The sequence below is a fragment of the Bos grunniens genome, chromosome 1, assembly GCF_055505025.1.
Source record: "Bos grunniens cultivar Pamir isolate PY7600 chromosome 1, Bosgru_T2T1.0, whole genome shotgun sequence".
NCBI lineage: Eukaryota > Metazoa > Chordata > Mammalia > Artiodactyla > Bovidae > Bos > Bos grunniens.
Genome location: NC_141165.1, coordinates 112,024,228 through 112,039,212, shown reverse-complemented (window position 1 = coordinate 112,039,212; position 14,985 = coordinate 112,024,228). Strand labels below are relative to the sequence as shown.

At 40.5% G+C, this 14,985-nt stretch overlaps 1 protein-coding gene across 50 annotated transcripts in view; it reads right to left on the bottom strand.

Moving 5' to 3' along the window:
- Window positions 1-14,985, bottom strand: part of ABI3BP (ABI family member 3 binding protein) — a 300,988-nt gene that overhangs the window by 189,418 nt on the left and 96,585 nt on the right. For all 50 annotated transcript variants that reach the window (XM_086409787.1, XM_086409340.1, XM_086409524.1 and 47 more), the window contains exon 3: window positions 2,587-2,655. In XM_086409787.1, coding sequence (XP_086265913.1) covers window positions 2,587-2,655 — 69 coding nt within the window. The remainder of the gene's footprint in view (window positions 1-2,586; window positions 2,656-14,985) is intronic.

The following is a 14,985-nucleotide window of genomic DNA, read 5'->3' as shown; positions in this document are numbered from 1 at the left end:
ATATATATTTTTTTTTTTTTAACTATTTGGAAGTGTAAAATCTCTTGTTAGAGCATTTCAATGACCTCTCTTTTTTTTTTTCTTCTTTTTTTACAGTAACTATTGAAACAGACAAGGTACACACATTCTTAATATTGCTGGGAGAGTAGGAATAATATAGGAAGCAGTTATTCCAACAAGACTAATTGGATTTCGGCAATGCCAAGTGTGATTCTGATAAACCACTCTAGATTCTTTTCAAGTATATGTGAGCGGCAGCTATTTGCTTTTTCAAAAATATTTGAAACTTTAGGAACAGGAGGACAGTGAAAAGGAGGAGTGCCTATTACTTCTGTTAGGTTTGAGTTATATTAATTGTTATTCTGGCAGAAAAGCCCTCTGAGACCATAATATACATAATCTAGAGGTGGTAAGTTACTTCATTGTGACATAGATGAATTTTTTAAAAATATCTTAAATAATTTTCAAGGATGGTTATTATTTAGTTGGTTGAAAACATGCAGTTATACTTCTCTATAAATTTTTCCAGTTTACCTGTAATAGGACCTTATCTGACTATGATTCAAAGGGTTCAGTTCTGGTCCCCAAACAGGGCAGGTTAGAATCTGAGATAATGTGATTCTGATAAGTTGTTTTTTCTATCCCTGAGTTGATTTTCACTCATGTAATATAATTGTCTCATTTTATAGATGAAAAATAAGGTCTGGAGTAATTTTAAGGTTGTCCAAGGTCACAAAGAGAGCACGCTTAAGACTCAAATCCAGGTCTCCTGAATTGTAATCGTTTCTAGTTTTCTTTTTATTACCTCACTAGTTTAGCTCACAATGTATGAAAGTAATGCCATTTAGAAAAACTACATTCTTCTTTCCTCAAGGAATCTAAAGTGTATAGTTTGTTTGGATCTTCAATTTTAATTATTTAATCATTTTTAAATTATGTGGCAGATACAAATATAAAATGAATGGAAGCTAATCCATTACTCATTACATCACTCTTCAATGCAGATTACAAAAAAAAAAAAATTATATCCATTGCCTGAAAGGAAAGGTGGGGTTTCTGATCAGGATGAAACTATTTCCTGAGTTGGTCATCACGTAGTGAAAAATAATCTAAGGCCAATGTCACAGAAGCCCACAAATGAAATGAAGTTATAAACTGCTATTAAGATATAATCACTCTCTTGATTTTTCTTACTTATTTTTGCATATTTGTTTTATAACCATACTAAGAAAAAGTTCAGTGACTATGAAGCCAGAATCCCATAGAACCATACTCATGCTTCCTGACTTTATTGTTAGATATTTTGAAATAGAGTCCTCAAATACAGGAGTACTTTTCTTTACAAGTATATGGAAAGCTTCTTGGACAATGATCACTAGTAAGTTTTAAGTACTGATTGAAATCTCCCTTGTGCATTGGGATATTATAAGAGGTCAAGTAAAAGGATCTGTAGTTCTCAAAATAATTAACCATTTATTGCTTCTCTTAAAAAAAAAAAAGAGGAAAGCAACAGAAGCCTCGAGGGGAGAGGATTGCGGCAACCAGCTTTTGGTGACCAGGCATGGCTGATACACTGAGGAGACAGAATACCTAGCTGCCAAGGGCCCATTTGCTCAATATCTGTACATCCCCCAACGCTTCTTATCCCTTTGAGAAAGATCCTTCTTTCTGTGTGGCATCCAGTGTACCATAAAAGGCAAATATGATTAGGGAATAATTATTTTGAGAACAGTTCACATTAGAACGTGAAAAAGAAAAGCACCATGATCAACTCTACCTACAGACTAGGAAGATGTGACATAAGATATTAAAAGCATATTCACAGCTTTATTAGTCCTTCCTAATAGCAAGGTCTGGCTTATTTGATCTGAGAAGAAATTTTAGCAGTGAAATTGGGACAATGTCTTCCTTAGTCATATAGAAACATTTCTACTTTTTTATACACATGGTATATAGTTGCCTGTTTTACATCTCCCTAGCCCTGGGAAGATGGGTGTCACACTGATGTTTTATGAAAGAAGTCTTGTTTTCTGCATCTGACTAAATACAAGTGGTTTGGAGGCATAAATAAAATCCAAGTCCCAACTCATTTAACACACATGTAAATGAGTTATGCTTTTGAAATGTCAAGTTTCCTTCAGCAAAGTTTAGATCTCACATTTTGCCCTAAAAGTCTGAAAGACACAAGAGCAGGCTTTAGTTCACACATTCCAACATAGAAGGAGTCAACAGGAGCTAAACTCTAAATAAGCACTTACTCTGGGCTAGGCCAGTCCTATGTAGCTGTGAACTCATCTCATCCTCACCCAGACCCTCCCATGCAGCAGAACAGAGGCATAGAGAGGTTCAATAATTTGCCTCAACCCTCTGCTGTTTGTATGCAGTGGGGCGGATAAGACCCAAGGAGCCTCTCCCAACCAGGCTATGCTACTTCCCAAGCAGGGTTATCTGTTTTCAGGGGACTGCATCATACATCTTCTAACCTACCTTCCGGAGGCATCCCCAAGACACGTGGTCTCCATGGGTAGAAAAGAGATGAAAAGGCATGGTTTAAAGTTAACAATAATAATGAATCAACAAAAATACCTGAGCATGACTTCTTTTGACTGGGGGGAGGAGCTGGCCGAACGACGATCAGATATTTAGGCTCAGCATCTGGAAATGGTAAGATTATTTATCAGTAAGATTCTTTGTGAACAAGCAGCCTTCATGACAGCACACCCATTCCTGACTCAGTGTTCCCCAGCCTTAGTCACTGTAACCACAGAACCACCGGGTGAGAGGGCTCAGGCATTCGGAAAGTTCATACTTCTTCTGATAGTTCAGGCCATTAAGTTTTTAAAGTGAAAATTAAATCCAGATTTTCAAAACCTCATGGACAGGAATGGGGGAGAAGTCTTAAAAGAATCATGTTAGGGACACAGATTTCATGCCACATTTTCGATAGTCCTTTTCTCTGCAAAGATTTTTTTTTTTAAATCAGATCATGTCTCATCTGTAATCCTACTCTTAGAGGATCAGAATGGTGCTTCAAAATCAGAGAAGGAAAATCATACTTGCACAGGACACACGAGTCTCAACTGTTGACTGATCTGAAACTGCTCATTTCCTGGGTATCTGAATATTCTCCATAATATCCTACCTATTTTTTTTATCCTGTTTGCATAATTTTTCAACCTGTTATCACAGCCAATCATTTTCACAAAAAATTTTAAAACAAAGTCGCAATTTAAGTTGGTATAATTACCACATAAATATACTGATGGGAAATAGAAAATCTCTTTAAAATATTTAGGTTTTGTTGCAGGGAATTTGTGGGCTAGTATCTTGATAATTTTAGGTTACACAGGTATATTTGTTGAAACTTACTGAACAGTAACAAAAGGGTCCTACCAGATAGTACAGGGAATTATATTCAATATCCTATGATAAACCATATAGAAAAGAATATTAAAAAGAATATATATGTATAACTGAGTCACTTTGCTGTATAGAAGAAATTAAACACAACATTGTAAACCAACTACATTTGAACAATTTTTTTTAACACTGAAAATTGTGGACAGTAAACAAATAAAAAAAAAATTAGTTTTGAAGTAAAATGATATTTAGACAATAAATAAGTGCTAACTCAATCAAGGTTGAACTCAATCAACCAACACATTTGAAAATTTATCAAATAATTTTTTAAATTAATGTTTCCAAGATGAATGGTTGGTTTATACACTGTATACATAAGCCAAATACACTTCAGGCATTTAAAAATTAGCATTTTATAAGCAGCTCTATTGGATTAATTGATTGATTGATGGGTATTATCTACAATAGTTTTTCAGTAACTTTGGATCCTGGAACTCATTCTACACTGAACTTCATCGGGATGCTATCGTCAGTCTTGGTTTGTTTTCATTCAAACATCTCCTCTCCATGTGTTTGGAACAGAGGCCTTCTCTGCCCAAGGCTTTATGGGGCTGACCTCATTTTCAGCCAGAGACAACCTGGCATTCAATCACATTCAATAACTCAAGCCTTTGTCTTTTTCCTGGACGTCTCACATGGCTCTATTTGCTATAACCTGCTGCAGTAATTACCACCGCAAATAGGTTAACCAGATAACCTCTTGAACTGACCTCAGGGCTTTGCTCATTGATCACATTGGTGCCTAAAGACTGCAACACAGATAAACGAGCATTCACAGACAAAGCAGGGTTTCAGAGTCTCATGTGTTTGAAAGCATATCTTGCTTAGTGGAACTTATATAAAGAAAGTTCAACCTAAGTCAAGGTTTCTAGTAGGAATATAATAACCATTTCCTGATTTTTATTTGTGACATACAGCAATATAAGTGGTCTTCCCAGGCCCACTGCCAAATGGGAACCACCATTGCCAAAAGAATCCACCTGCCAATACAGGAGACATACGAGACCTGGGTTTGATCCCTGAGTCGGGAAGATGGCCTGGAGGAGGGCATGGCAACCTACTCCAGTATTCTTGCCTGGAGAATCCCATGAACAGAGGAGCCTGGCAGGCTATGGTCCATAGTGCACAATATGAGTATTAAGAAACTACTGAGTATTGAGTACTTTCTATGTGCTGTTATATTCACAATTTAATTACTCCTCATGGCAATGCTACCGGAACAAGCACCATTCTCACCTCAGTTTGTAGATGAGGTCACTGGGGCTGGGTCAGCCTCATGGGCAACATGTACAGTCACATAGGGAACCAAGCTCAGAAGGATCCCTTGCTTGGTTTAATATCCTGCTTTCGCTGTCTTGGAATTCTTAATACGTTTATCTTTGAATTCATCTTTCGTAAGTCGTCCAATGGGATAATAGAGCATGAGCAGAGAAGACAAACAATAATGCCTGTCTGCACTTCTTTCTATCCACATAGAGCATTCTAGGTGACCATTAGCATTCCAAAGGGCCGGTGACATGTGGGAGTCCATTGAGAGCCAAAGGCCAAATAAGGTTAAGCGTATTACATCTACGACTCAGTAAGGGACTGTGGAAGGGACACTCACGGCCTTGTGAGGTTACACTGTCCATTTGAACCAGAACTTGCTTCAAATGCAGAAAGAAGGGAATGACATTTTAAGAAACAAAACTGACCAAGGAATCCTATCATGTGCTTACTTATTCATGTTCCTTCCCTGTATGAACCAGCCACTGACAATGAAAGTTAGAAGACAGAGGGAAAGGGAAAGCTGGAGAAACCTCTGCTTCCTCTTCTCAGTTCTCCTTCACTCAGCAGTAAGTGGAAGGAAGAGAGTATTAGTAAAATGTGCATGTATCAAAAGTTGAGCTCTGTGCATTTCCACTAGTGTGGCAAGAATAAAGTACACATGCATATAGGAATTACAAGATACATACTGTGTCACTTCAGTGATTCTCCTCAGGAGTTAAAGATTCTCACATGCGTGAAGTGCTAGGTCACTTCAGCCATGGCTGACTCTTTGCGACCCCATGGACTGTAGCCTGCCAGGCTCTTCTGTCCATGGCATTCTCCAGGCAAGAATATTGGAGTGGGTTGCCACGCCCTCCTCCAGGGGACCTTCCTGACCGAGGGATTGAACTTGTGTCTCTTATGACTTTTGCATTGGCAGACAAGTTCCTTACCACTAACACTGCCTGGGAAGCCTAAAGGCTCTTACATCTGCCTTTAAAACGAGCTTTGCATTATATAAAGAAAGGCTAGTAATTTAAACTCTTAATTTTTCTTGACTTAAATGACCTGAAGTAGCAAATAAAATAGCATCAAAACAAGTAGAGAGAGAAACTGTAGAAGGAAGGAAAAAAACTTTATATTTTAGTACCTTTAATGATATTTTTTTTTCTGATTTTTGAACCATGGACCCTGTGTTTTTATTTTGTACTTGGCCCTGCAAATTATGTAGCTCTCTTAATCTTGTCCACAAAATGTCCTTTTAATAAGTCGCTGAACTCACTTCTAGGAAAAGAAAGCTAAATCCCATTTTTCTTAAACTGTTCTCAACGTGACAGAGTCTGTTAGAGTTAGCCTTTAATTTCCTTCTTTGATACATGTTAGTTCAACTATGCCTCAGTCATTTTAAAAGAGACCTGAAATACTAGAAAAACAACATGCAGAGAAGCCATATGGTTACATGAGCAATTTAAAAGTAATTTTGGTTATGATCACAGTCATTCTGCATAAAGCATAGGCTGTCACAGCCAGTTACAAATTAGAACAGATGTTGGGACTTGGGTGCATAGGCTGGCTCTCGCTGCTCATAAGAAACTTCCAAATCCATGTATTTCAGCAGTCTTTGCAATCAGTTGGGAATACAGACATGGAAAAACAGAACAACTGGAAAACACGATTTCTGTTTCTGTTCCTCACTATGAAGTTCTTTATGGATATGCAGCAGTCTGGAAATACATACACTGTACCCTGATCAGAAATTTTGGCAACACATGCCCCAAATCAACTACTTCCTTATTTAGAGAATACACATTATTAAGACATTTTAATTTGTATAGAATGCAGTTAACTTGACAAACTTTCCATTTCTGATGATTTTTAAGTCTATACCATGCTGCAGACTAATTAAATCTAATTTGCTTCATATTTTGAATGCCTTGTGGTAGAGGATAAGGACAGCTTCCTGCTTAAGGAAATCTATTATTGAAATCTTTTATAAAGTCCTAGATTTTTTGGTAATGCAAATACCCCTTCCATAATCACTCTACTTAAAACATCCTAATTCTCACATTTTTATTTAGGGACATCTGCACTGCAAGCCCACTCCAGTGTTCTTGCCTGGAGAATCCCAGGAACGGGGGAGCCTGGTGGGCTGCCATCTATGGGGTCGCACAGAGTCGGACACGACTGAAGCGACTTAGCAGCAGCAGCAGCACTGCAAGCCACACTGCTTTAGAATGCTGTTATAGTGAGTTTTTCCCTGCCATGCAAGTTTCCACAAAAGAAACATAAAATAAACCAGGGTGATCCTAAAGGAAATCAGGTAATGGACCTGAACAAAATAGTATATTTACCCCTGCCTCTTTTTGGTAAACAATTCGGTTTCATGACAAACTAAATTTTTGAGCATAACAGCATGGACCCTGGAGCCTGCAATCAAATCCTGCTCAGCTAGTTGCTAGCACAAGGAAAAATATTTAACATCAGTGCACCCAGTTCATCATGTACATAATGGGAAAAATCATAGTACCTGGGCTCATAGAGTTTTTAGTTATGTTTATGCACACAAAGTCCTAATTTAATGTTAGCTATTATGATGATGGTGGGCTTTCCACGTGGCTCAGTGGCAAAGAATCTGCCTGCCAATGCAGGAGACATAGGTTCGACCCCTGGTCTGGGACGATCCCCTGGAGAAGGAAATGGCAACCATTCCAGTATTCTTGCCTGGAAAATTCCATGGTCAGAGAAGCCTGGCGTGCTGTAGTCCATGGGGTCACAAAAGAGTCAGACACGACTTAGCGACTAAACAAAAACAAATCATGATGATGATTTCTTAAAAGGTGAATTTTGTGTCCAAAGAGTTCTGAGAACATATTTTAAAAGCAAGAAGTTCAAAACTAAGTTTTTAAAACAAGGAAAAGTTTTAAAATGCAAAAATTTCACAAAAAATAAAACTGCACACTATCCTGGCAAAGATTCTCTTGCTCGACTAAACTCTAATCAGACTCTTATGAGCTCTTGCTCCACTAGGCTCTGACTTTTGGGCTTCTGTGTTCATTTATACATTGTCCAATTTGAGCAGGAATCCTGAGATAGTTTAGCCAGAATGCCCCATCTTCCATGGTTCATCACACTTGGTATCCAAATTCCTCATCCTCCACCATCTTATAGATGATATCTGGTCACCCTGGCCTGCCTTCATCAAGAACCCTGGGAGGTCAGTTGAGCCAGAATCCTTCCTGACTGCTTATGCTTCCTTTTAGTAACTTTCCATCCATTTCCTCCCACTCTGCTTAGTAGCTAGAATGTGTACACACTGTTACTTCAGTTGTGTCTGACCCTTTGTGATCCCATAGACTGTAGCCCGCCAGGTTCCTTCTGTCCATGGGATTTTTCAGGCAGTAATACTGGAGAGAATTGCCATGGCCTCCTCCAGGGGATCTTCCTGACCCAGGGATAGAATCTCTTGCATTGGCAGGTAGGTTCTTTATCACTAGTCCCACCTGGGAAGCTCTGTAGCTAGAATTCCTGTGCTGCCCTTGTTATGTTTGGAGTTGAGCCCAACCTCTGTCCCTCACTACAAGACCCCACTGTGGTGGTCCCTACATCTATCATGAGAGCCCCCTCCCCTGTCAATAAAGTCTTCCTTAACATCTTGAACAAGTGTCACTGAATAGTTTTTCTTTAACAATATTTGCCCACAAATATCAATGCAAAAAAATCCTATAAAAGATGTTGACAAGCAGAAGCTGGCAGCATATAATACAATAATATGTTATAGCCAAGTGTAGTTTATTCCAGGAATGTAATGTAAAGAGAAAAAAAGCATCGATTTCCACAAGTGCAGAAAAGACATTTGACAAAATTTGACATCAATTCTTAATTAATATGGATTCAATGGAATACCTCTTCAATATGATAAATTATAATAAAATATCTGAACCACATTTTTTAAATACACAGGACCCTAAACATACATTTCTGTTGATTAACTCTCCTGAGCCTTATCAGAACATTCAACCCTCATTATTGTCCCTTTTATTACTAAATATTTTTAAGTATTACACCATGATTTTATTTTTATAACCTGCTTCAGTATTTTTACTGAGTACCTGAGACGTGGATGAGGTAAATAAACAAAGAATGATGTAACCAACTATATTTCATGTTCTTTTACTCCAGTGACGTAGGAATAAACAAAACGAGTCAGTGGATTAGAAGAATTACTGGCATAGTTACACCTAAAACCAACAAGAATTGTGAGTTAGAACAAACTTGCTCACGAAGACCCCAGACACAAACGTCTATGTCCATGTCCCGCTTCAAGATGTCTTTAGCGAATGTGCTTGTCCTCATCAGTCTTATTTTCATTTGTTCTTGAGAGGATCACAAAGCAACTATTTACAACTTAGCATGAGTGAATTCATATTAACACAGTACCCCCACTTATGACCTGTTCTGTTTTAATTACATAAAAGACACGTGTATGTCCTCTACTAAATACACACAGGGCGTCCACAACCAATGGGGGGAATCTTTCGGCCCAGTGCCCTTACTAACTGAAATCCTGTCCTCTGTCCCTGAAATCATAAGGTACAGAGAGCTACCTTCTCTCTAAGCTAGTGGCAGCTGGCTGGCAAGCCTCCTGTGAGAGTCCTGATCCATGGAGGGCAAGCAGGCTTTACTCTGGCAGGAGAGGCCCAGGACCTGCTGCTGTCACTAATATGCTTTAAAGATCTGGGTCCCTTGGGAACCACTCAGGGAAGGTAGACATCATGTCAGGCATTCTTCAAGGCCCAGAGAGAAGTTTCAAGATCAAAATGAATTTCCAAGTAACTCTGAGGCTGTTAGAGACAGTCCATAAACACCTTTTGTCAGTAACTAAATTTTTGATTAGCAAATCAAAGAGAGGCAGATTGTTTCTAATGTGATTTGGAGGTATAAAAAGAACACCAAGGCTTAATCCTCATTTCATCCCCAGAGATGGGGAGAGACAACTTCTTCTGCATCCCCAGTGGAGGCTGAAATCTTCTCGTGCTCCCCTGAGAGAGATGGAGTCTTAGGAATGCTTCTGCCTGGAGAATGAGACCCTTGAGCTGCTGCCCTGGAAACCCACCAAGGAGTATCCGAGGCACTGATCCAGAGGCCTGTTCACAGAGGAGTCTCCTCTGAGCAGCTGTGCGCCCCCATGTGGGAGTTTTGGCCAGCAGACTCCTGACATGCCAGTGGGAGAGCAGCCCCAGCAGGGCTTACTACAGGCGAGGTGGCCATGAATGGAATGAAGCCACATGGCATGTGGGTGATGGATGGGCCACCAGTGGGACTATACCAGCTCCTTGGGATTCTGAAACCTGTGGGAGCAGCAATAGAGTCCTGAGGAAAATATATTCCATTTCTTCCTAATCTAGCAAGTGGGAGTTGACTGGTTTAAATTTGACTTGGAGACGGTATCTGAACCCCAAATGGCAATTTGACCATATTCAATATACAACAGTTTTTGCAGGCATATTAAAAGTTCAGAATACCAGAACTTCTTTCATTCTAACACATAATCCTCTCCTCCACTCCTCTACTTTTAAAATCTCTCAAATGCATTTTACAGTCAGTGGCATGGGACATTGACCAGGGACAGTTGGGTCCTTGCTGTCACTGCCTGACACCTTCCAGGAAAGTCAAGAAAGTGACAGCTTCCAAAATGGCAGAAGAGGGTCAGTAATTCATAAGGAAAGCAAGGGTACAGTGTTTACAAGACACAATCTTATCACTATTGATGCTGGCATGGAGTCCTGTAGTGGAAAAACAAAGCTACAGATAACTGAGTTGAAGGGTGAGGCCGAAGAGTTGGACTCCCAAGGTGAAGAATATTTAGCAGGAATTTAACTTTTCTCTTGCTTATTTTCCTTTTAATTTTTTCAATAATAGATCTTTCTCCCCCAAGACCCAGTCTAAACATGAGAAAAAACATTAGATGAAACTAAAATGAAAGATATTCTACAAAACACCTAACCACAACTCCTCCAAACCATTAAGGTCATCAAAACGAAGGAAAGCCTGGGAGACTGAGCCTATGGTAGACTTGACTAGACGTAGTGTGGTATCCTGCATGGGACCTTGGAACGGAGCAAGGTCTTTGGTTAAAACAAAGGAGATCAGATCATGTGGGGACGTACGCTAATTATGTATCAATATTGGTTGATTAGTTGTGACAAATGCACCATGCTAATACAATATGTGAAGAATAGGAGAAACTGGATGTCAAGTAAACAGAAATTCTATTACATTTGTAACTTTTCTTTAATTTAAAGCTATTCTAACAAATAATTTATTAAAAAACAAAATCATCTCTTTTTACAAAAAGTAAACCTTTATGTATCCTGGTAAAAGGAAGCTCCTTCATAAGCCTCAAGGGATGCAAAAGCAGTGTCATTAATCAGCAGCTTCATTCTTTATTCGGAGAAGGCAATGGCACCCCATTCCAGTATTCTTGCCTGGAAAATCCCGTGGATGGAGGAGCCTGGTAGACTGCAGTCCATTTATATAAAACAGTGCTATCATTTATGGTTAGAAGTAATTTAAAATTTGATGAAACAAAGTAACTATTTTATAAGAAATCAATGTGGCACATCCTAAGACTCCTATTAAGAATAACTTCATCCACAAAACCTGGGGAAAAAAAAATCTACAGTCATGGAACTCTCCATAAAGAAATATTATCAGTTTTTCTCCACATCTGCAAGTGTCTACATGCCACACTTAGCTGTAATCTGACCTGGGTGGGTACAACCCAAATTTAAGTATTCCCTTTAGCTTTTAAAATTTGGCAGACAGCTCCCATGCCTTCTTTCATCAACACTGAGTAATGTCTACTTGAAAAATGCCCTTGAAAAGCCTCCCTGTGTTTTAAGTTCAGGCAGAGAGTTCCACTCAAGCACTACTAGTCAGATCTGAAACAAAGCAATCTTAAGTGTGCTCATGCTGGGAAGAAGCAAACTGAGCTTCAAGGGGGGCCCTGGCACTGTGGTTCTGTCTCGGCTGCAGACACTGTTCCCTCACCTATTGGTCCTTAAAGGGGGGCTGGAAGAGGGCAGTCTCATTGAAAAAGGGGTGTAGTTTGGTGAGGGGGTAGAGGGTAGAAAGATAGTAAAATGCTACTTGTCTACTCAGTCCTTGTAAGGTCACTATCAGCAGTTGTAAATTTCAGTTCTGTTACTAACCTTGCTTCTATCCCCACCCATCCTCACATTCCTGGGACAAAATAACAATAGCAAATTGATACCACACTAGCCTACAGCTTTCAGCAATGGGGTACAAATGATTTGCATGTGAGCCAAAGTCCATATCCATCCTGAAGCCTGGATACTAGAAAATGAGAAGCTCAAATATCACTGATGTAACAGATGTGTCCTTCCAAAGAGTAATGTGAAGGAAGCTGGCCACAAAACACACTCGTGATTATTAAGTAACCCTAAAATAATGAGCGACTTCACTTTCACTTTTCACTTTCCTGCATTAGAGAAGGAAATGGTAACCCACTCCAGTGTTCTTGCCTGGAGAATCTCAGGGACGGCAGAGCCTGGTGGGCTGCTGTCTATGGGGTCGCACAGAGTCGGACACAACTGAAGCGACTTAGCAGCAGCAGCAGCAGCAACAAGCTATAGCAGTGGCCATTAATAGTCTTGACCAACTCAGGAGTATCACTGATGTTCTTTCAGGAAGTTCAGTGTCCCTTCTGGAAAAACACTAATGGGACATTTTTTTCTGGAACATTGGGGAAATTCTGCAGGAGACAAAAGAGACTCAGATTTGATCCCAGGGTCGGGAAGATCCCCTGGAGAAGGAAATGGCAACCCACTGCAGTATTCTCCAGTGGAGAATCCCATGGACAGAAGAGCCTGGCGGGCTACATTCCATGGGTTGCAAATACTCGGACATGACTGAAGCAACTTAACACAGTGTCTTCTTGGGCACACACTAAGTCACAGCTTCGCAAAGCCTCATGGAAACCAGAAATCCACATAGAAGACAGTACTTATAAGTAATGTCAGTACTGCTTTAAATCTACTATGCTTACTGAGATTATGAACACAGAAGTTTAGCTATTTTTAATAAGTCACTAAGTAGATTACTAGCACCTTGCCCTTGTGTGTGTTAGCTGCTCAGTTGTGTTCAACTCTTTGGGACCCCATGGACTGTAGCCCACCAGGCTCCTGTGTCCATGGGATTTCCCAGGCAAGAATACTAGAGTGAGTCACCATTCCTTTCTCCAGGGGATCTTCTCAACCCAGAAATTGAACCTGTGTCTCCTGCATTGCAGGCAGATGCTTTACTATCTGAGCCACCAGAGAGGCCCATAAAAATGAACATCTATAGAAATATGAATCATCACAGATAGAAGTCGTCCATCTTTTAGAGCATTTCTAAGCCTCTGTTAAGAGTCAGACACGGACAGCGACTAAACCACCACTGCTACAAAGCCTCTGTGAGAAAACATGGGCTGAGGATCACGTGGGATCTGCCTCAAGACTCAGTTTATACTTTGTTCATTTCTGTACCTGGAAACATAGCAATGGCACAGCAAATATTTTCTGAGCAAATGAATGAATCTATTTCTCTATCCCTTTATTGCCTGGGGCTAGAGTAAAGATGGAAGTTTCTGCTTTTTGGGAAGAAAGGAAAAGCAATTATAAGTCTGGGGAATAGCTATCAGCAAAAGCAAATTATCTTTTGAAAAGCTGGTAAACTCCCAATTGCTGAATTTGTCTTTGATGAATCTATCCGTAGAACTGACTTTTTCCTTTGAAGTTCTTTGCTATAAAAAGCACATGGCTTTGTGTGTAATAATAATCCTTATCTTTCTTTCACCTGAAAAATAATCTAAGCCAAAATTTAAAGCAAATTCTACTAATTACTGTTCAGTCATTATTCCTGTTAAATGTTGGGAATCAGTTGGAAAATAAGCCAGTACCCATATTGACAAAACATTCTGTTATGCCTTGTATTCTGCAAAACAAACTGCCTGCTCCGAGGCAGCTTTGGCTCCTTTTGGCCCTAAAGAGACAGTCCAAGGGCCTTGGCACCCAAGCAGGGGGCGCAATGGTGATGGTTAAATGATCCATAAAAGGCTCAGCCACTCTGGATCACAGAGCAACTACCAAGGCAAAACGACTAGGAGCATCCACCACTGGTGGGATTCTATAATGTTCCGTCAAAGACCATAGAAGGGAGCTGACAGCTCATGTTGACATGTACATTACAAGAGGAATTGTTCAGAAATGATAGCAGCAGTAAGCAGCAGCCCCTCATCTCTGTGCTGCAGAGTGAAGCCTCTAAATAAGAGAGATCAGCTTTGATGGGAAGAGAGGATGTGGAGAAGGAGTAGGGGGAAGGAAGAGGTTTGAGGGAGAAAGAGAGCTTTTCCTAAACATTGAAATGTGGACCCCAAAGGCTCCACCATGCTCCTTCGCTCTTCAGTTTTTTGCCTGGATGTAAAGATGCACCCTTTTTGCAAACATTTCAAAGACACACTTCAACATGGAAGACATTCCTGGAAACTTTTTCTTCCAGTTTCTCTGTGAGTTTGGGGAGGCAAAGCTATTGAAAATACACACTTTGCCCAGAGTTGACTATATACTCTATGGCCCCATTCAATGCAAAATCAAAAGGTAGGACTCCCTGTTAAAGACATTAAACACACCAAAATATAAAACATTAAACACACTGAAATATAAAACATTTCCTTTCTCTCATATACTCTGCCTCGACCGTTCATGGTATTTATTGGTTATTTAATGTTGCTCTGCAAAGGAGTGCAGACCCTCACCTCCCCTATCCCCTCTCTCTTGACTGCCTGGGATCTTTTCCAAACAGAGGCAGCCTCAGCATCAGAGCACCTTATTGCTTCCCCATTCAGCCCCCAGGGCAAGACAGCCAATCTCCCTTTCCTGCAGGGCTGCCATCGGAACCCACAGACCCCAAGGGACTGTGACCTCAGTCCTGGGACAGACCATGTACCTGAATGGGGGTGGGAAGGAAGCTGACAGAAGTGAAAGCACCCGCTGATGCACCGTGGCACTGCCAGCTAGGACTGTTGCCAGCCTGCCCTGCCAGATGTCACCAAGAGAGGGTGTCTACCAGGCCCCACATCCACACCCAAGTGCCTGAAGAAGAAGGCGGAGGCAGCAGTAGTTGCTAAGTGGAGTTGGGAAGAGGCAGGGCTGCAGGGGGACCAGGCAGCTGAGAACCAAATTAGGGGAGGGAGTAGGAGGCAAGAGAAGAGCCCAGGCACCAAGCCCTCAGCACACATTCCATTGTCCCATCCCA